The sequence below is a fragment of the Rhinatrema bivittatum genome, chromosome 6, assembly GCF_901001135.1.
Source record: "Rhinatrema bivittatum chromosome 6, aRhiBiv1.1, whole genome shotgun sequence".
NCBI lineage: Eukaryota > Metazoa > Chordata > Amphibia > Gymnophiona > Rhinatrematidae > Rhinatrema > Rhinatrema bivittatum.
The window spans coordinates 99,332,602-99,355,041 of NC_042620.1; the positions used below are offsets into that span (position 1 = coordinate 99,332,602).

The window sequence follows — 22,440 nt, forward strand, 5'->3', positions numbered from 1 at the left end:
TAGGGATGTGAATCGTTTTAGGACGATTAAAATTATCGTCCGATAATTTTAATATCGTCTTAAACCGTTATGGAACACAATACAATAGAGATTCTAACGATTTATCGTTATAAATCGTTAGAATCGTGAGCCGGCACACTAAAACCCGCTAAAACCCACCCCCGACCCTTTAAATTAAATCCCCCACCCTCCCGAACCCCCCCCAAATAACTTAAACATTTCCTTGCCAAATCCTACCTCCTTCAATCCCCCCCCCTCCCGAACCCCCCCCCCAATGACTTAAATTACCTGGGGGTCCGGAACGGCAGCGGTCCGGAACGGGCTCCTGCTACTGAATCTTGTTGTCTTCGGCCGGCGCCATTTTCCAAAATGGCGCCGAAAAATGGCGGCGGCCATAGACCAACAGGATTCGACGGCAGGAGGTCCTTCCGGACCCCCGCTGGACTTTTGGCAAGTCTTGTGGGGGTCAGGAGGCCCCCCCCAAGCTGGCCAAAAGTTCCTGGAGGTCCAGCGGGGGTCTGGGAGCGATTTCCCGCCGCGAATCGTTTTCCGTACGGAAAATGGCGCCGGCAGGAGATCGACTGCAGGAGGTCGTTCAGCGAGGGTTCCGGCGGGAAATCGCTCCCAGACCCCCGCTGGACCTCCAGGAACTTTTGGCCAGTTTGGGGGGGGCCTCCTGACCCCCACAAGACTTGCCAAAAGTCCAGCGGGGGTCCGGAAGGACCTCCTGCCGTCGAATCCTGTTGGTCTATGGCCGCCGCCATTTTTCGGCGCCATTTTGGAAAATGGCGCCGGCCGAAGACAACAAGATTCAGTAGCAGGAGCCCGTTCCGGACCGCTGCCGTTCCGGACCGCCGCTGGACCACCAGGTAATTTAAGTCATTTGGGGGGGGTTCGGGAGGGTGGGGGATTTAATTTAAAGGGTCGGCGGTGGGTTTTAGCGGGTTTTAACGATTTTAACGATATATCACGATATTTTACCCCCCCAAACGGCAACAATACGATTCCCTCCCCCTCCCAGCCGAAATCGATCGTTAAGACGATCGAGGACACGATTCACATCTCTAGCAGTTACTACCCTTAACAGAAATGTGAGGGTAACCTGCATGGAGCGGGAGTTACTACCCTTAACAGAAACATGAGAGTAACCTGCACGGAATGGCAGTTACTACCCTTAACAGAAACGTGGGGAAAACTTGCACGGAGTGGCAGTTACTACCTTGGGAAGCTTGCTGGGCAGACTGGATGGAAGATTTTGATCTTTTTCTGTTGTCATTACTATCATGTTACTATGATTTACTTCCATCTCAACAGATTTATTAGGGATGTGAATCGTTTTCCATATCGTCTTAATGATAGAAATCGTGTGGCAGGGCAAGAAAATCGTCTTAGGCACGATTTTTTAGTTAAAAAATCGTTAAAAATCGTTTTTTCCGATTAGTGGGCACTAACTCGAGTTAGTGCGCACTAACGGGAATTAGTGCGCACTAACTGGGAGTTAGTGCGCACTAACTGAAAATGATACAATTTGACACTTTTCAGGTCAGTTAAGGTCAGTTTAGGAATGAATATGTATTCCTATTGGCTGCCCTCTTATTTATTCATGTTACCAAGTTTCCTACTGACAGTATATGGGGGATGGGAAATGGAAACAGTTGGTAGCTTGACAAAACAAGTAATGTGATCAGTCAATGTGACTAGAACTTGTGCCCTAACCCTGATACCAGGGGTATTGTGATCTTCCTGCACACAGTGCCCTATCCCTATTAATACCAGGAGTGTTGTGATCTTCCTGCACACAGTGCCCTATCCCTAATACCAGGGGTGTTGTGATCTTCCTGCACACAGTGCCCTATTCCTGATACTGGGGGTGTTGTGATCTTCCTGCACACAGTGCCCTATTCCTGATACCGGGGGTGTTGTGATCTTCTTGCACACATCCCGATATCAGGGATAGGGCACTGCGTGCAGGAAGATCACAACACTCCTGGTATTAATAGGGATAGGGCACTGCATGCAGGAAGATCACAACACTCCTGGTATTAATAGGGATAGGGCACTGCATGCAGGAAGATCACAACACCCCTGGAATCAGGGATAGGGCACTGTGTGCAGGAAGATCACAATACCCCGGAGGAGTGAGGGTCAGGCAGCTCCCCCCTGTCTGTGAAGCCAGCCTCTCACTAGTAATGCAGGGAGGGAGCTGTCTCAGACTTCACCATCCTCCCCCCCCCCCTCACCCACACACCATTCACTAGCTGGGACATGGGGGAAGTCAGGAGTGAGGGTCAGGCAGCTCCCCCCTGTCTGTGAAGCCAGCCTCTCACTAGTAATGCAGGGAGGGAGCTGTCTCAGACTTCACCATCCTCCCCCCCCCCCCTCACCCACACACCATTCACTAGCTGGGACATGGGGGAAGTCAGGAGTGAGGGTCAGGCAGCTCCCCCCTGTCTGTGAAGCCAGCCTCTCACTAGTAATGCAGGGAGGGAGCTGTCTCAGACTTCACCATCCACCCCCCCCCCCTCACCCACACACCATTCACTAGCTGGGACATGGGGGAAGTCAGGAGTGAGGGACAGGCAGCTCCCCCCTGTCTGTGAAGCCATCCTCTCACTAGTAATGCAGGGAGGGAGCTGTCTCAGACTTCACCATGCTCCCCCCCCCCTCACCCACACACCATTCACTAGCTGGGACATGGGGGAAGTCAGGAGTGAGGGTCAGGCAGCTCCCCCCTGTCTGTGAAGCCAGCCTCTCACTAGTAATGCAGGGAGGGAGCTGTCTCAGACTTCACCATCCTCCCCCCCCCCCCCTCACCCACACACCATTCACTAGCTGGGACATGGGGGAAGTCAGGAGTGAGGGTCAGGCAGCTCCCCCCTGTCTGCGAAGCCAGCCTCTCACTAGTAATGCAGGGAGGGAGCTGTCTCAGACTTCACCATCCTCCCCCCCCCCCCTCACCCACACACCATTCACTAGCTGGGACATGGGGGAAGTCAGGAGTGAGGGTCAGGCAGCTCCCCCCTGTCTGTGAAGCCAGCCTCTCACTAGTAATGCAGGGAGGGAGCTGTCTCAGACTTCACCATCCTCCCCCCCCCCCCCCCTCACCCACACACCATTCACTAGCTGGGACATGGGGGAAGTCAGGAGTGAGGGTCAGGCAGCTCCCCCCTGTCTGCGAAGCCAGCCTCTCACTAGTAATGCAGGGAGGGAGCTGTCTCAGACTTCACCATCCTCCCCCCCCCCCCTCACCCACACACCATTCACTAGCTGGGACATGGGGGAAGTCAGGAGTGAGGGTCAGGCAGCTCCCCCCTGTCTGCGAAGCCAGCCTCTCACTAGTAATGCAGGGAGGGAGCTGTCTCAGACTTCACCATCCTCCCCCCCCCCCTCACCCACACACCATTCACTAGCTGGGACATGGGGGAAGTCAGGAGTGAGGGTCAGGCAGCTCCCCCCTGTCTGTGAAGCCAGCCTCTCACTAGTAATGCAGGGAGGGAGCTGTCTCAGACTTCACCATCCTCCCCCCCCCCCTCACCCACACACCATTCACTAGCTGGGACATGGGGGAAGTCAGGAGTGAGGGTCAGGCAGCTCCCCCCTGTCTGCGAAGCCAGCCTCTCACTAGTAATGCAGGGAGGGAGCTGTCTCAGACTTCACCATCCTCCCCCCCCCCTCACCCACACACCATTCACTAGCTGGGACATGGGGGAAGTCAGGAGTGAGGGTCAGGCAGCTCCCCCCTGTCTGTGAAGCCAGCCTCTCACTAGTAATGCAGGGAGGGAGCTGTCTCAGACTTCACCATCCTCCCCCCCCCCCTCACCCACACACCATTCACTAGCTGGGACATGGGGGAAGTCAGGAGTGAGGGTCAGGCAGCTCCCCCCTGTCTGTGAAGCCAGCCTCTCACTAGTAATGCAGGGAGGGAGCTGTCTCAGACTTCACCATCCTCCCCCCCCCCCCTCACCCACACACCATTCACTAGCTGGGACATGGGGGAAGTCAGGAGTGAGGGTCAGGCAGCTCCCCCCTGTCTGTGAAGCCAGCCTCTCACTAGTAATGCAGGGAGGGAGCTGTCTCAGACTGGTATCAGGGTTAGGGCACTGTGTGCAGGAAGATCACAACACTCCTGGTATTAATAGGGATAGGGCACTGTAAGAGATGACTGTAGTAGATTGAATAAAGATCTGATGTTTCTGCTCTCCTCACACCAAACAAAAACAACACACAAGCAGAGAAGCCCTTCTTACAAAGCTGAGCTAGTGAGTTAAGTAGGAGGAAAAGTAAACATACTGGTGCCAGTGTGGCTACTTAAAAAATACACTTACCAACAATCAATTACATATATTTGAACTGTGTACAGTTTCAGCCAGGACCACCTTTCTAAAATGCACAGTGATTGGCAAATTCAACATGCACTAGCATTTCAGGTGCCTGCTAACAAAAATAATAAACAAACAAGTTCTAGTCACGTGAGTGCTGATCATTACATTACTTTTTTTGTCAAGCTTCCAACTGTTTCCATTTCACATCCCCCCAACCATATTGGTAACATCAATAGATAAGAGCACAGCCAGCCAATAGGAATACATACATACATATTCATTCCTAAGTGACCTTTACTGACCTGGGAAGTGTGAACACTTTGTTTCATTTTCTGTTGGTGTTCGTTAGTTTCCAGTTCCATTTCCCATCCCCCCAACCATCACCTCAGTGGTAACCTTGGTAATATCAATAGATAAGAGGGCAGCCAGCCAATAGGAACACATATTCATTCCTAACTGACCTTCAGTGACCTGGAAAGTGTTTATTTGTATCATTTTCAGTTAGTGCGCACTAAATCGAGTTAGTGCGCACTAACGGGGAGTTAGTGCGCACTAACTCGAGTTAGTGCGCACTAACACGATTTAACGATTTTTAACGATAAATCGTTAGAATTTCTATTGTATCGTGTTCTATAATGATTTAAGACGATATAAACATTATCGGACGATAATTTTAATCGTTGAAAAACGATTCACATCCCTAAGATTTATATGTTTTGGAGGTGCAGGGAGAAGGGTAGAAGGAATATAAGCATTATGTTTTATTTGTACCAAATGAATAAGAACCTTACTTATGAGAACCCATGTTAATTGATTTTAACCTAGTCGTACTTTACATCAATTTAAAGAACTTTAGCTTTGCAATATGTTCTCACCTGCTGATAAAGATTTTCCCAAAAGTCCTGAGTCATCAACCGGAACAGTGACAGGAATGCCCAGCTGAACGTGTCAAAGCTTGTGTAACCATAGTCAGGGTTTCTACCAACCTTGAAACACTCATATCCTCCTGGACATTGACTACACAAGGCAAGAAAGAGAAAACAATAATATTACAAATGATGAATTAGACTATAGAATGCCTTGCAGCAAAGAATTGCTATTTCAATTATATCATTATATGCATATATTTTCATAATGATATTATAGTTCAAATAATTTCCTAAAATATTTTGATCATGATGGAGGTTGATGTGCATACATAGAGAGGGTTTGATAGTAGGTGGAGATAAATAGAACAGACAGGTAGATAAGTCCTCAAACTGTTTTATCCAAAATCCCTTACAATGTACACTTGAATTTATATTATTTAAAAGTCATCAAAATATCTTAGAACATAAATAAGTAATTATCAATGTAATTATTTATATACATATATCATTATCATGATATATATATATCATTATCATAATATTATATCATTATCATTACATATATCATGATAATTATCATTATCATGATATATATATATATATATATATATATATATATATATATTTAATGGGTGGAAGACATGGGGAAGTTAGTTGGTGTTGTGATATAAATCGGACTTTCAAATATATATTACATTTCCATTTAATTGGATTTATGAATCGCCAAACGCACAAGTGGTCTAGGAAATTTACAACATATGTTCATAAATCCAAGATGGAAAAATCTCAATTGGAAGACTGGCTGGGATAATTTGGTCTTTATCCTCCGATATTTACTATGTTACTATGTTAATTCACTTCTCATTTATTTACCCCACCCTGAGTGTCCAGTCTGTTGTAGATCTTAGTATTATTTCCAAAAATACAAATTTTTCCCTCTATCTCCTCTGTAATCTCACATATGAAAATATTGAAAAGAACCTGTCCCAGGAATTATCCCTGAGACACTCCACTGATAAAATATCTCTCCTTGCCTGGATCTCCATTTACCATTATCTTCTATTGTCTATCCCTCAATGAGGTCGAGGTAATAAAGCGCACTGATCTTAGTGCAGGTTTTAACTTATGTTTTAGCGTGCATTATTTTGCACAAACTTAAGCAAGAAAAAAATCCATACTAAAATAGGAGTTAACATTTGTACAGGTATATGCAGTTCCTCATATTAATGAAGGAAATAGCTATTCCTCAGCAATGCATGGAGATGAGTTAAAAGGCAGACAACTAAAGCACATTTCTTAATTCTAGCAATGTAACTCCTAGGTCTGAGGTGGAGTAAAATTAATTCTGGTGGCCATGTTATTCTGGTGCTGTGTGCACAGGATAGTGTCTATTTGCTTCTACCACCTTGGGCACAGCAATAGCACTGGCCACCAGAAATGTGAGTTACTCTATCTTAGACCCAGGAGTTACATTTTCATCCTGCGCTGTCTGAGGCAGACACCTACAGCTGAACAGAATGCACTTTGGTGCTTTGCATCTCAAAATATTCATGCATATTAGCAGGTATAAATGTGTGCAATTAGTTTTGGTGGGATAATTTTCAAAGGGAAAGTATGTGGATCGATTCCCTTTGAGAAATGATGCAGCAGATAATTGCCTTAAAAGCAATATGTTAAGTTTGAATGCTATTTTCCTTAGACATAGTCCAAACCGAAGAGGTTCACCAAACATAGTAGGATGTAACAAAATTACCTTCTTAATGTACAGATAAAGAGAAAAATAAAACATTTCCTATTGTTCTGATCCTATTAATTTACCCACCAGTGAGGTTAGACTACCTGGCCTGCAGTTACCAACTTCCTCCCTATTTTTGCTTTTATAAAGAGAGCTGACATCTGCCCTTCTGCATTTTGTCTTTCACGAGTAATTGAACAGAACTATCTTGGAGTTCACTTAATATCACAGGATGTATCCCATAAGGCTCCATTGTACTGATTGCTTTCAGTTTTACTAATTTTGCTAGTTCTATGTGAATCCTTACATCCAAAAATAAAGTGATATCTGTCCACCTTTTACTAATATAAATATCTGGCAAAAGTCTTATCACTTTATTATATACTGCTTTAGCTATTTTTTCTCTGCTCAGGCCTTTGTTGTTCTTCCTTCCTGCTTTCCTCAGTTTTTCCAGATAGTCTTCCCTTGGCTCCTCTTTTGATCTCTTGTACCTTTTGAAAAATAATCTTTTTGCCCTTATCTTTTTAGTCACCTCTTTTGGAAAAAAAAACCAAACTATACCGTTCACTTTTTCCTCTTACTTTTATTTACTCAAAGGCTCATTTAAGTTTATACTACTGTTCTTCTACTTTAAAATGATCTTTCCAATCATGCCAATTCCTTCCTTACATATTTCCTCATCTTAGCAAAGTTTGTAATCTAGAAGTCCAGGACCCTGTCCTATGCGTGACCCATGTCTGCCTTTGCTTTTCTATTAAACTACACTTTCTGATATTCACTGGAGCTCAGGTGATCACCTACAGGGACATTAGAAACACATTCTCAACTTGAAAGTAAGAGGTATTGCCCCTCCCTGATGTGTTGTGTTGCCATTTACCTGAGGAGTCCCCCTTGAAAAGAGTCGAGAATCTCTCTGCTGCTGTTTCTCTGGATAGAATGCTACAATCAGGGTCAAAGGAAAGGATAGGCAAGATGGGTGACCAACTGGAGGGGCAGACCAGAATGGGGGGAGGGCACCAGTACACCTATGCAGGGAGCGGTGAGCAGGTGCATCATTCTGCTGCTGCTGCTTTAGCATCCTAAACACAATCTCACTCTTTTTGACAGAAAAACATACTGTTTCAGAAAACTCACTCTCAAAACCTTAGTTCAGACAGCTGGGTATAGCTAGGACAACACCAAAGCCTACAGAAGGTCTCTCTAAAGACTGCTACCCCACAATTATTACACTGCACCATCCCCATCATTTCTATTCCTTTTATTTCTGTTCCAGTAAAAATGAACCTAAAGCTAATTGCCCTTTGCAACTGCTAAGAAATATTAGGCCAGCTGCATTTAGGGGGTCATTTTCAAAAGAATTTACATGTGTAAATGTAACGACCATTGTAGCAATTTTCAAAAGCCATTTATCTGCGTAAAGTGCACTTTTGCAGTAAATCCTATGGAGAATTCAATGGCATATATTGTAGCAATTTTCAAAAGTCCAGTTACTTGAGTAAAGTGCATTTTCATGCGTAAAACACAGTTTTACGCATGTAAATGCTTTTTAAAATCAGGCCCTTAATGCTTTTTTTCCCATTTTGTTTGTCTTGAAAAATGATTCGTACATCTGGCCTATTGTCCTATAAATACCAAATTTCAGCACTGGAACTATTTTGCCTAAATAAGAAAGGTTGCAGAAAGATTCTGTCTCCTTCCCTCAGAAGATTTTATCTACGAAAAACAGGAAGGATGGTTAATGGAAGGAACATGACAGAGATGACAAAGACATACTAAATTATAGACAGGGAAAGCTCTACGTCATTCTGTAGATAGAAACAAATTAAAAAAGACAATTCTACAATTAGAGTAAAAACCCTACAGCAACAGTTTTTGCAGGAAAATATTAGAGAACCTGGTTCATTTACAAAAGTCCTGAAATAGCAAGCAGGGGTTAAACGATCCCAATATTAATACTTTACACAGAGCTGATCAGTAATTATGAATGACACTAAGAATTATTAGGTACCAAACAGTAAAGGTTGATGCTTGAAATATTTCTAATAGTTATCTATTGGGAGATGACCATATCCTAGAAAAAAAAAAAAACACTGATAGTAACCTAAATCTTGGACCAGACATTATGTGTCATCATAACTGAAAGCTTCACCCAGAACTAATCCTCCTTACTTTCTAGCACATGGATGCAGGACATTCATATGCCACACATATGTGTCGATCGGAAAAAAATATACTTAGAATCCTCATGCTCCCTTCCACCCCTGCTCCTGGATATATTATCAAAATTCTGTGTCACGAGGACACCAAAAAGCAAAGTTATTGGGAGTGGTCCCCACAGACATATACATAGGCACTCCAATATCTTACACCTTCTTTCACTATGGAAAGTAGTTAAAACATTTATATTGCTGTATAGCATTCTGTCTCTGTCTTCTAGCAATATCTTCTAATATGAACTGTAACTCTAAGCCACCACAATGATATTATGTTACACATGTAGCTATGAAATTTTGTTTCTATAAAATTCAATTTTGGGATTTTGAGAATTTTCTTACCCTGTATCTGTGCTATTTCCACAAAGTAAAGCATCCCTTCGCCCTTCAAGTTTATAAAAGTGATCTGTTTTAGAAAAACAACCAAAGATATATTATTAATAAAAATACTGCAGTAACTATACTAGTAGGTGAATACTGGTCTGGACATACAACCAAAATTAAAAAGATAACCATATTGTCAACATTGTCGTACACGTCAATAATGAAAATTGGTTTAATTTAAGAACACTATATAAACAGTAAATATTGAACATGCACATACAAAACCGAAGTAAAACATTACATCCTAAATTCACAAGTTTTTGTGAATTTATTAGAAATTCTGTTTCTCCAAGACAAGATTTCAAACCACTGACTAATCTTTTAACAAGAAGAACCTGTAGGCCTTGCAAGAAATGTGAGTTTTAAAATTAAAAATGATTCTTCAGCCAGAACAGTATAAAAAAAAAGCTGACTGTTTTATTTTTCATTTGCACAAACTATCAGGAGGAGAGTTACACTTGAGTTTCTTAAGAAACACAGAGCTCCATCTTCAAAAGGATTTGTCTGGCTAAGTTCAGACTTACCTAGACAGAGCTTGGATTTTTAAATATTCTACCCCACCCCTCCCATGCTCACCAGATAAGTTTTAGCCAGGTAAGTAACTAATTGGTTAAAACTTATACGGTTAAAAATGAGGTAGCATTGGGGGGGGTGGGGGGGTGGGGGGAGCTTAAACTTAACTGGGCAGTGCTGATATTCACACTATCCAGATAAGGTTAGTAAGGTAAGTCTGGTCATGATGGAGATCAGTCTAAAGTTATCGGAGCATGTTTACTTAGATCTAACCAGTTAAACAGAACTGGGTAAAAGAAAAATACAGGCTAGCAGTAGTCCAATCCCCTGACTTCCTGTTGGAGGCCTGATAGCAGCATAGCATCCTACAGACCAGAAAGCAAAGGGTTAACATTCCCCATTGGATGCCTCTTGACCCTGTATGGGAAAAATAGGTTTGCATGGGCTTCTAGATAGGATGTAACCTGTACTAGTGAGTTGAATCTCCATCTTCCTTCTTACTAGGGATGTGCAATCGTTTGTTGATGATTAGGAAATTTGTATGATATTTCCTAAATTGTCATGGATCGGGAAACCGCTAAAACGATTACACTTTCCCTGAATTTTCGTAAAAAATAATTTTTAGAGTTAGTGCGTGCTAACTCTCGTTAGTGCATGCTAACTCTCGTTAGTGCGTACTAACAAAAAAACATTAGTTTATGTTACTTTTTGTTACTTTTTGTTAGTGTTAGTGTGCACTAAGCCGAAAAATGATTTTCACGAAAAAAAAAAAAATGCTGATCCGCGGGAATATGAGATTTTCCTGTGGCCATACGAACCCGAAAGTGGAAACGATCGGGCACCCGATGCACATCTCTACTTCTTATCTATTGTGCTCATCAGACCAGCACAATTACCTGTACAGAACAATGTAACTGTATATGTAATTTTTATTATTTTTCTATCCCAGCTTCCAAGTCGCATGCTGGCCCAAAAGAATTCTGAGTCATTTCTGCTTCACAACTCATGTTTCTTTTGGAGGCAGGAAGTCCCTCCTGCACATAAACCCGGTTCTGACCCTGAGCAAGCAGACTGGCTACTACTGGTACCAGAAAAGGGAAAAATAAATTCTGCACCCTCACCCCTCAGGTTGTCAAAAAAATATGGGCATATCAGTCTGATTTCCAAACCCTCCCACCCCCACCTTCCTTTAAGTTGTTAAAAATAAATATTGGGACTGCAGTGACCCAATCTTTCCACCTTCCCAACAAGTTTAAAAGAAAAATGTTGTGGCTTCCACAGCCTGAGCCCCTCACCCAAGTTTCACAAAAACAAGTTGGCTCTGTGCCCAATCTCCTTTTCCCCTGCCCCCTTTTTAATAAAGGTAAGGCACCAGCCCCTAACCCATGCCCCCAAATTTTTGCAGTACCCCTTCCCCCCCATCCCTAGAAGAAGGAAAAGCTCTTACCACCTCCCACTGGATGAATATCTAAATGCCTGTACAGCAGATAGGTACCAGCCATTAGATATTCATTTATTCACGTCATCACTTTTAGGACTGGTCAGCTTCATTGCAAGCCCAACAATCCCCATTCAAAACTCATATTTCTATTTCCAAAACTTTCTTTTGTTTTATTATTTAACTATGAACAATTGAACAATATGTATATCAATGGTTCTTACTTTCATCACTGAAGTACTCATCCCAGTTAAATATGCGGTCTGTTATATTTACATATGTACCATTTTCACCGGCTGAACTGTTCCAGTAGGTAGTAATATTAAGTTCATAAGCAGAATCATCTGGAGGCCACTGCACACATTTATTCCTCAAGTGGCCCATGAACAGCTGCAGTCCTATTAGTGCAAATACACTCAGACAAAACACAGTCAGAATCATTACATCTGAAAGCTTCTTCACTGACTGAATTAGGGCTCCCACAATGGTCTTCAAGCCTGGAAAATTAAGTATTATTTGTTAGTTTTAATGATAATGGCAATTGAATATAATAGGACCTATGTATTAAGAATTTTTCCCATTAATGGAAAGGGGCCTATGCAATAAAAATTTAACATGCATGGTAAGGGCATTTTGTGCATGCTAAAAATAGTGTGCTATGCAAAATGGCCTTAACATGCACATTAAGACAGTCCCTTCAATCATTAACATTTACATCCTAAAATTAACATGTACCGAAATGTGAATGAGGGAACATTCTATGCGAATGGATACTCAATGTGTGCATGGTAAATAGCTTGGTATGTTCTCTTCACACACTATTGTGGACTTAATGCCGAAAATTTAACACCTGCCTCAGACGAGAAGTTCAATTTTTTATGGGCAGGGTACCAGGAACTCCCCTGTGTTAAATAATCCCAAACTGAAAGGGCCAGTTAGCAAAGGGGATCCTCACCTCTCCCTCAGCACAATGCACAAAGGGCCTCTAAGGTCTGATATCTTCCAAGCTCCTTCTTCTGACACCAACGTGAAGGACCTGTGAGCTCCAGTTTCACCCTCTACAGACATACCTCCCAGGATTCAGAAAGAAGGGACCTCCATGCACTGACCCCCTCTTCCTCATAAGAACATAAGAACATAAGAAAATGCCATACTGGGTCAGACCAAGGGTCCATCAAGCCCAGCATCCTGTTTCCAACAGTGGCCAATCCAGGCCATAAGAACCTGGCAAGAACCAAAAACTAAGTCTATTCCATGTAACCATTGCTAATGGCAGTGGCTATTTTCTAAGTGAACTTAATAGCAGGTAATGGACTTCTCTTCCAAGAACTTATCCAATCCTTTTTTAAACCCAGCTATACTAACTGCACTAACCACATCCTCTGGCAACAAATTCCAGAGTTTAATTGTGCGTTGAGTAAAAAAGAACTTTCTCCGATTAGTTTTAAATGTGCCCCATGCTAACTTCATGGAGTGCCCCCTAGTCCTTCTACCATCTGAAAGAGTAAATAACTCATAAGAATAATAAATAAAGAGTAAATAACTCATAAGAAGTGCCATGCCAGATCATACCAACGTTCCATCGAGCCCAGCATTTTGTCTTTAACTATAGTCAGTCAGGGTTATGTGGCAATACCCGGCAGATCTTAATAGGATGTTCTTTTTTCTGTTTCTTGTTTCAGAAATAAGAAGTAGCATTCACCTAGTCTGCCTAGCTAATAATTGTTTATGTTTCTGTCCTCCAGAAACTTGTTCAATTTTTTTTTTAAACTAGCTTTACCAAAGGGTGGCCAACTTTGGTCCTCAAGAGCCACAAGCAGGCCTGGTTTTCAGGATATCCACGATAAATATGCATGAGATATATCTGCATACAATGGAAGCAATGCTTGCAAATCTATCTCATGCATATTAACTGTGGATATCCTGAAAACCAGACCTACTTGGGGTGCTTGAGGAACAGAGTTGGCCACCACTGATATATATTATGAACTTTGACCACATCCTTTTGATCTTTGTAGAAATGTTCCTTATTAACCTGCTCCACTTAACATTTATCATTCTATAAACCTGTATAATATCCCCCCTCAGCTGTATCTTCTCTAGTATGAAGAGCCCTAACATGTTTAGTTTTTCTTCATAAAGGAGCCGTTCCATCGCTTTTATCAATTTTAAGGCCCTTCTCTGTATTTTTTTCAGTTCTGCTGCTATAGGATATCTTTTTTGAGATGATGCTACCAGAAGTGTGTCACATCATAGAAGTATACAGTGCCATTATGATATTCTCAGTTGTATTCTCTATATCTTCTAACGTAATTTCTAACATTCTATTTGCTTTTATGTATCCTGCACTGAGAATTTCAAAACATTGTTCATACTAACTCCAAAGTCCTTTTCCTCACAATATGGAACCCAGCATTGTGCACAGTTAAGATTATTTTTCCTTTGTAAGATTTGTGGACCCTTGTTGCTGTGGTGGGGTTGGCTCAACCTATAGGAGGGCCCAGTAGGTCCCTATTGACAGTTGACAGACCTGGATGAGAAAAAGACTAATTAGGAGCTTCACCTATACCAGCCCCTTTCCCCTTTAGTTGAGCCCTCAGGTTCCAGAAGCCAATAGGTCTTAGGTGAGAGTCTCTTAGGGGAAGGCTACAGCGTAGGTCCAGAGTCAACCTTGGATTGGAGGTAGGCAGCAGGCAAGAGGGTCAATGTTTGGGCTAAGGTCAGAGATAATGGGAAGACAACAATGGACAGAATCCAGGCTGAGATCAGAAGCAAGCAGAAGACAAGGGTAACCAGGATCCAAGCAGAAGTCAAATCCAGAAGTCAGTCTGAGGATAGATGAAGGAAGCAAGGAAGAGAATTAACAGGGACTGGAGGAGCAGAGACTGACTGGGTAGGAGAGATGAGGCAGACTGGGCTGGAAAGACAAGGTGAGCTGAAACTGGGAAGCAAGGAAGGCAGGAACTGGAGAGACAAGACAGACAGGAGCTGGAACACAGATGCAGCAACTAACACTACTAGTTAGTCGACCAATTGCTGAGGCAAAGAGATGATGTCCTAGAGGGCTCTTTAAGTAGCATGCAGGCCCTTTAAGTAGCATGTGGTCTGGTGCATGCACACCTAAAGGAGCCTGTGGGAGGAGTAGCAATGGCGGAATACTGACACAAAGAGGGGAACTGGCTGCTTGGGATATTAGGTGAATGGTACGGCTCACAGGGCATATCCATTTACCGCAAAATGGGACATCCATATTAGCATCACTGTACACTTGTCCATGTTAAATTTCATCTGCTAAATAGATGCTGGATCCCCAGTCTAGGAAGGCCCTCCTGCAACTCCTCACAGTCTGCTCATGCTTTAGCTATTTTTAGGGACTTTTTTCAGTTTTTATTTTATTTTTCCTGGAAATTTTAATGTTTAATAAAAAAAAAATCAGTGGAAAAAATGATGTTTTCACTGATTTTGCTCTTGTACATTATTTTTCCACAGATTTGTTTTTGTTAGACAATTGAAAATCCAAGGAATAATAAAATAAAAACTGAAAACAAAGGCCCCTATTTGGAATCATTTTGTGTCATCTGCACATCTGATCTCCTCACTAATTTCTCCTTTTTCCAAATCATTAATGAATAAAAGACAAATTTTAAACAGGCCCCTGCCAACATCTGGCGAAGTCCGCGCAGGTAACACATGCGCGGGACCACCTGATTTTATAAGCTGCCCACATACGTGAATATCTTGCATTAGGGAAGAAAGGGGCAGGGTATGGGCAGGACATGGCATTCTGGGGCAGGGCCAAAAGGTATGTGTGCAAGTACTTAACGCGCCTGGGCACGCACCCAGATATAGTTGAGCATAAAGTTACTTCTGCTATGGAGGGAGGTAAGACTCAATTAAACTATTTCCAGGCATCTCTGAGGCATTTTAGGGGTCTGGGTTAACTGGGGGGAGTGTAGGCTAAAGAACCATGGGGGTTTAGAGGACCTAGCAATAGACCGGGCAAATTTGTGGACGAACTGGTGAAACTGGTCAAGGCATGAACATGCACCTGTGATAAAATTCCCTCACTTGTGCGGCTCATGCTGACATTGCACAGCTATGTGTGCAAACTTGTAAAATTTGGAGCACACCTATATGCGCCTGGGCTATTTTATAACATGTGTGTATGCGTGTGCAGGATATAAAATTGCCACGTATCTAGCCACACGCCCATATACATATACGTATACACGCCCATATACATATATGTATACATATATGTGCTCCCGCGCAACTGCTTGAAAGCTATTTATTTATTTACTTATTTAAAGGCATTTATTGCCCACACTTCCTCCATTCAGAGCGGGGTACAATATAGACATACCCAGTCAAAAAGAACAGGAGAGAACAGGACATTACATAATTCTTCAGAAGGGGGGGGAGTAACACAATTCTTCAAAAAGGAGAGAGCAGCATATAAGCATCAAGGGAGTTCATTCTATAGAGATAGGGGCCAGTAGAATGGACAGTAGTCAGCTACATAGCACCCTCCAAAGGGGTACATGTCGGGGGTAGTCCTTTGACATTTATGTTTGGGAATGCTTTTTTAAAGGTTTTTAGCACTTTCTTAAAAAATATTTTTTTCTCAGAGACATCTTCCGAGTGGTCCTGCAGGGAGATATCTCATGTTTACCAATGAAACACAAAATATGAATTATATAGCCAAGAAACTTACAGGCCAGTGTGGTGACAGGCCCCAGACACTGTCACAGAAAGCATGAGAAAGACTTTTACCCAGGTGAACTTTAAAACTGCACTGTCTCAGTAGAAAATAAAGAACTTTTGTCCTGTTACACAGAAGGATACCTTATGAGATCTGCCTGCTTACACGTTCCTGTGTCAATAAAAGCAAAGCAGACAAAGAGTCAATGACTTAAGCTCCTAAGCAAGGGTCAGGAATGGCCAGGTAAGCAAAGGTCAGAAAGTCCCTCACCCTTAGAGGTGGGGGGGGGGGGCAGTCAGGGAAAAATGATGATACTGGCAAGGCAGCTTGACATACATACATGACAGTTCTCCCATCAAAGAAATGGGAAAGGGGAACAAGATCTACATCATAGCAGAACCCCTCCCAAAGTAATAGGGAGGGGGGAAAAGACCTGCAATGCAGCAAAAGACCTTCCATTCACCACGAGGTTATGCATAAGATTATGCATATTCATCAGCTTGGAAGTATAAGTCAGGGGGGGCAAAGAAGAAGAAAAAGGAGACTGAAACCAAAGAGAGTGATGGACCCCCTGCAGAGAGTGACTGAAACCAGAGAGGGAGGCACAAACCCTGAATGCAAACCCTGGGAGAAAACCCAGAGAGCGGATTGTGAGAGCAACCCTGAAACCTGTGCTGAAGCATCCCTGAAAGTGAAAGGGAGCAAGAAGCAGACCAGCAGTCCCTGCTATCAAAGGGAGAAGCCTGGATGTGGCTGGAGACTGGAGAGACGAGGTGCCCACTCAGGTGCGGACAATAGAATGGAGACTGAGATGGTAAGGGACTAGAGCAAGTCCAGACTGCTGACAAGTACCAGATCAGAAGCAAGTTTCCTTCCAGGACCACCTGCCTGCTCTTCCAGTACCAAGCCTCTCCCCTGCCCACATTCTCCAGGCCTCCAGTCAGAGCCTGCTTCAGAGGTGAACAGAGGTATTGCCTGAAGTCTGAACAGGGGTAAGTAAGTTAGCCAAAAGTATGAATATAATGAGCAGGATAAAGTTTATGACATGTGTGAAATCACTTATGGTTCAGAACTTTCTTTAGGGAAAACTGATGCCTAATGACCAGGATATTAGAGACAGGAATTGCTGCTGTTTTCTAAATGCTAAATCCTGCCAAATCTGATAAATAAAAGTCTATTTCTGAGGAGAATGCACAGTCTTTTCCTGAATTGGATTGCAAATAAGGTGGGATGGCAGCTGGCAGTGTCTTGTAGCAGACAGGTCCCTGTACCCCTAAACCTGCTTACAGTCCTGAAAAGAAGAAGGCACATTCTCTGTTTTCCTCAATGTGGGTGAGCTTAGGAGATAGGACATCTAATAGCATTAGGTTAGATGATCTGAGGGATCAGGAGAGGGTGTGGTTTTTATTATTTAGAAAATCCAAGGGGAGGGTAAATTGTGAATCAAGGAGTGCATGATCATGGTGAGCTTGTATTGTAAATGGTAAGAGATTGGGAGCTGTGCAGGGATTTGAGCACAAGGGAGATATGATCGAACATGGGAGCGCTAGTAAGGAGTCTTGCTGCCGAGTTTTGTATGATCTCCTGTAGACAGGTCGCATATAGAGGTAGACCTGTTAGGAGGGAGTTGCAGTAGTCTACATTAGAGAACAGTAGAGATTGAAGGACAGACCTGAATTCAGAGTGTTCAATAAGGGGCTTAAGGTGATGGAGTAAGCGTAGTTTGTAGAAGGAGGAGTTTGTAATAGTTTTTATATGGTTGCACATGGAGAGAGAGGGGTCAATTGTGACTCCCAGATTTCGTACACTTTGGGAGATGGTGAAGGAATGGGAATCAAAGGAGAAATTGTTGGGTGTGTTATCGACAGGATAGGGTGATAAAATAATGATTTCTCTTTTAGAGATGTTGAGGGCTAATTTATTGCTGTACAGCCATTGTTGGATGGTTGTAAGACAGTGGGTAAGGAAAGATTCTGTAAAAGCCCAAATTTCCTTCGCAGGATAAAAGAATTGAATGTTATCAGCATACATTTTATAGTGAACTCATAGGTCAGCAAGGGTGCGGCATAATGGAGTTAGGTACAGGTTGATATTTTATGTATTTATTTATTTAGATTTATAACAGAATGTTGGGAATTATTAGATTTATAACAGAATGTTGGGAATTATTAGAAAGGGAATGGTGAATAAAACGGAAAATGTCATAATGCCTCTGTATCGCTCCATGGTGAGACCGCACCTTGAATACTGTGTACAATTCTGGTCGCCGCATCTCAAAAAAGATATATTTGCGATGGAGAAGGTACAGAGAAGGGCTACCAAAATGATAAGGGGAATGGAACAACTCCCCTACGAGGAAAGACTAAAGAGATTAGGACTTTTCAGCTTGGAGAAGAGACGACTGAGGGGGGATATGATAGAGGTGTTTAAAATCATGAGAGGTCTAGAACGGGTAGATGTGAATCGGTTATTTACTCTTTCGGATAGTAGAAAGACTAGGGGGCACTCCATGAAGTTAGCATGGGGCACATTTAAAACTAATTGGAGAAAGTTCTTTTTTACTCAGCGCACAATTAAACTCTGGAATTTGTTGCCAGAGAATATGGTTAGTGCAGTTAGTATAGCTGTGTTTAAAAAAGGATTGGATAAGTTCTTGGAGGAGAAGTCCATTACCTGCTATTAAGTTCACTTAGAGAATAGCCACTGCCATTAGCAATGGTTACATGGAATAGACTTAGTTTTTGGGTACTTGCCAGGTTCTTATGGCCTGGATTGACCACTGTTGGAAACAGGATGCTGGGCTTGATGGACCCTTGGTCTGACCTAGTATGGCATTTTCTTATGTTCTTATTCTGCTTTTTGCACGTTTTTCAGCACTTCAAAGTGGATTACATTCAGGTACTGTTAAATAAGGCAGCAGAGAAAGCAGATCCTTGGAATACCCCAGAGCTCAGAGGCATCATGGAGGAGGTAAAAGAGTCAATTTGGACTTGTTGGTCCAGTTGTTGAGGTATGAAAAGAACCAGGCCAGAACAGAGCCAGTTATGCTAATAGAGCACAATCTTGAAAGTAAACAACATTGGCCCAGTACATATCCCTGAGTCAGTCCATTAGTTGCCTCTCTCCGTTGAGAAAACTGACCATTTTTTTCTATTTTTTATTAATCATTTTTAACCAGTTACATATTCCAAATTGGACATGCTTTCTATCACATGACTTTTTAATTTCCTGAAGGGTTTCTCATGATGGGATTTATCAAATGCCTTCTGAAATTCTGGTTACACTATATTGACTGGCTCACCCTTAAACATATGTTTAATTACACCTCCAAACAATTAAAATAAGTTAGTAAGGCACTGCTTCCCTTTCCTAAATCCATGCTGGCTTGTCCCCATTAAGCAATGTTTATCCATATGTAACCCCTGGGCAGGATGGATCCTTTACTTGGCACCCAGGAGTTCATAGAAAGAAAATTGTAAAAATAGACCCTTTCTGCACAACTCCTCTCAGTCTTTTAGCAATTCCTTCTCCCTACTGGATAGATTTAACCTGAGACTACAAGGTCCAATTTGTGGAGACAAACAATAGCGCTTATACCCGGTTCTTTTATAGAAACATAGAAATGACGGCAGAAGAAGACCAAACGGCCCATCCAGTCTGCCCAGCAAGCTTCACACTTTTTTTTTCTCATACTTATCTGTTACTCTTGGCTCTTAGTAACCCTTTGGTTCTATTTCCCTTCCACCCCCACCATTAATGCAAAGAGCAGTGTTGGAGCTGCATCTAAGTGAAATATTGAGCTTAATTAGTTAGGGGTAGTAACCGCTGCAATAAGCAAGATACACCCATGCTTATTTGTTTACCCAGACTATGTGATTCAGTCCTTGTTGGTTGTTGTCTGTATATAGATCCACTTTTCCTCATTCCCCCTGCCGTTGAAGCAGAGAGCTATGCTGGATATGCACGAAGTATCAGACTTTCTCCCCTGCCATTGAAGCAGAGAGCTATGCTGGATATGCACGAAGTATCAGACTTTCTCCCCTGCCATTGAAGCAGAGAGATATGCTGGATATGCACGAAGTATCAGACTTTCTCCCCTGCCATTGAAGCAGAGAGATATGCTGGATATGCACGAAGTATCAGACTTTCTCCCCTGCCATTGAAGCAGAGAGCTATGCTGGATATGCACGAAGTATCAGACTTTCTCCCTGCCATTGAAGCAGAGAGCTATGCTGGATATGCACGAAGTATCAGACTTTCTCCCCTGCCATTGAAGCAGAGAGCTATGCTGGTTGTGCATTGAAAGTGAAGTATCAGGCTTATTTGATTTGGGGTAGTAACCACCGTAACAAGCAAGCTACTCCCCGCTTTTTGAGAATGCAAATCTTTTTCCACATTTCCTCTTGCCATTGAAGCTTAGAGCAATGTTGGAGTCGCATTAACCGTGTGTATGTTTATTGAATAAGGGTATTATCTCCAGGTAGTAGCCATCATTCCCGCGAGTCACCCACTCTTCATTCACGTCCTCTAGACTTTATGGATCCACAGTGTTTATCCCATGCCCCTTTGAAGTCCTTCACAGTTCTGGTCTTCACCACTTCCTCCGGAAGGGCATTCCAGGCATCCACCACCCTCTCCGTGAAGAAATACTTCCTAACATTAGTTCTGAGTCTTCCTCCCTGGAGCTTCAAATCGTGACCCCTGGTTCTGCTGATTTTTTTCCGATGGAAAAGGTTTGTCATTGTCTTTGGATCATTAAAACCTTTCAAGTACCTGAAAGTTTGTATCATATCACCTCTGCTCCTCCTTTCCTCCAGAGTGTACATATTTAGATTCTTCAATCTCTCCTCATAAGTCATTCGATGAAGACCTTCCACCTTTTTGGTCGCCCTTCTCTGGACTGCCTCCATCTTGTCTCTGTCTCTTTGGAGATACGGTCTCCAGAACTGAACACAGTACTCCAGGTGAGGCCTTACCAAGGACTTGTACAAGGGGATAATCACTTCCCTTTTCTTACTCGATATTCCTCTCTCTATGCAGCCCAGCATTCTTCTCCTTTTCCTTTGCAATTCAAGCCCTGTTTCTATTCTTATTTCACAGCATCTATAACTATACAGTTTCAACATCCATTAACACACAGTAGAGGATTGGTAGTTTCCAACTTCTTTCCTGATAGATTGGTTAGATGGTTGAATAATATTTACATTTCTCTCATTCGAATGATTGACAGCACTAAATAATAAGACAACAGATAGAATAAACTTGTGACTTCACTTCTTGGTAAAGTCTCTGCTTCTATGTACAAGCTCTATATTTACACAGAATTCCTCCTTTTATTAAATTCCTTAAATTCCTCAGATTATGCAGCGTAAAGTTAGTTTAATCTTCCTTCACCTCCCCAATTTCTTTTCTTGTCTCTTCCCATGGGAGGTGGTCAGAATAGATACACACAATTCCAATATTTAATCAGAATTCAGTCCCAGATTTAATACTCTTCCAGAAATCCTCTTTAAATACTTTAACTTTTTATACAGCACCTGAGGGGTACTCCACTCTCCTTACTGATTCTTTAACTCCTTTGTCAGTGCCTGGTGGATACCTCTCACCCCTTTATATTGTATCATGCATTTCTCCACTTTTTAGGCAGCACTGGGTGGGCACTTTTCATACCCATAAATGATTTCCCCTAATATCAACAAAGTTCTTCTTATCTTTACTTTGTATCTTCTATGTTTCCTCTAACAGTGCACTTTATTTGGATCCCTATTTTAGATGATCTTGGTAACTCCTCTGTGTCTCTCTGACGGAAAGACTCTCTCTTCAGTAGGTTTAGGATGCTGACTCCAGGTACTTTGGGTTATCTGCTTCAAGAGGACAAAAGGATTACTTGAAAACCAAAAAGGTGGAAAACTAAACCAGAAGCAGGAAGGGTGGAAGGGTGGAAAAACTTCCATGCCTCACAAAGAAGAGATAGTTTGAAACAGTGAAAAAATATTCTTCCTCTGCAGCAAGTCATTGTCACTGTGTATGCTTGTTAGGAGACATATCACAAGCAGGTCTTCCTTACTCCATATCCAGCCTTGAATACAAGGATTCCCCAATCCACTCCAACAATGGGGATGGACTCTCACAGGGAAATCTCTAAAATTGACTTAAAAGAGACCAAACAATGGGAGGCTGACCCCTAAATGGGAACTTCTTTACTTCTTTCCCATAAATTAGAAGGAAAAATTAGAAGACAGGAGACAGAGAGCTCCTACTCCA

The 22,440-nt window shown here is 42.6% G+C and overlaps 1 protein-coding gene across 1 annotated transcript in view; it reads right to left on the bottom strand.

Annotated features, from left to right (window-relative positions):
- LOC115093623 (sodium channel protein type 2 subunit alpha-like) overlaps positions 1 to 22,440 on the bottom strand; it is a 655,694-nt gene that overhangs the window by 446,594 nt on the left and 186,660 nt on the right. Inside the window, exons 7-9 of the mRNA XM_029605639.1 lie at positions 11,699 to 11,971; positions 9,482 to 9,545; positions 5,198 to 5,339 (exon numbers count right to left, since the gene is read on the bottom strand). Of these exons, the coding sequence (XP_029461499.1) occupies positions 5,198 to 5,339; positions 9,482 to 9,545; positions 11,699 to 11,971 (479 nt within the window). The remainder of the gene's footprint in view (positions 1 to 5,197; positions 5,340 to 9,481; positions 9,546 to 11,698; positions 11,972 to 22,440) is intronic.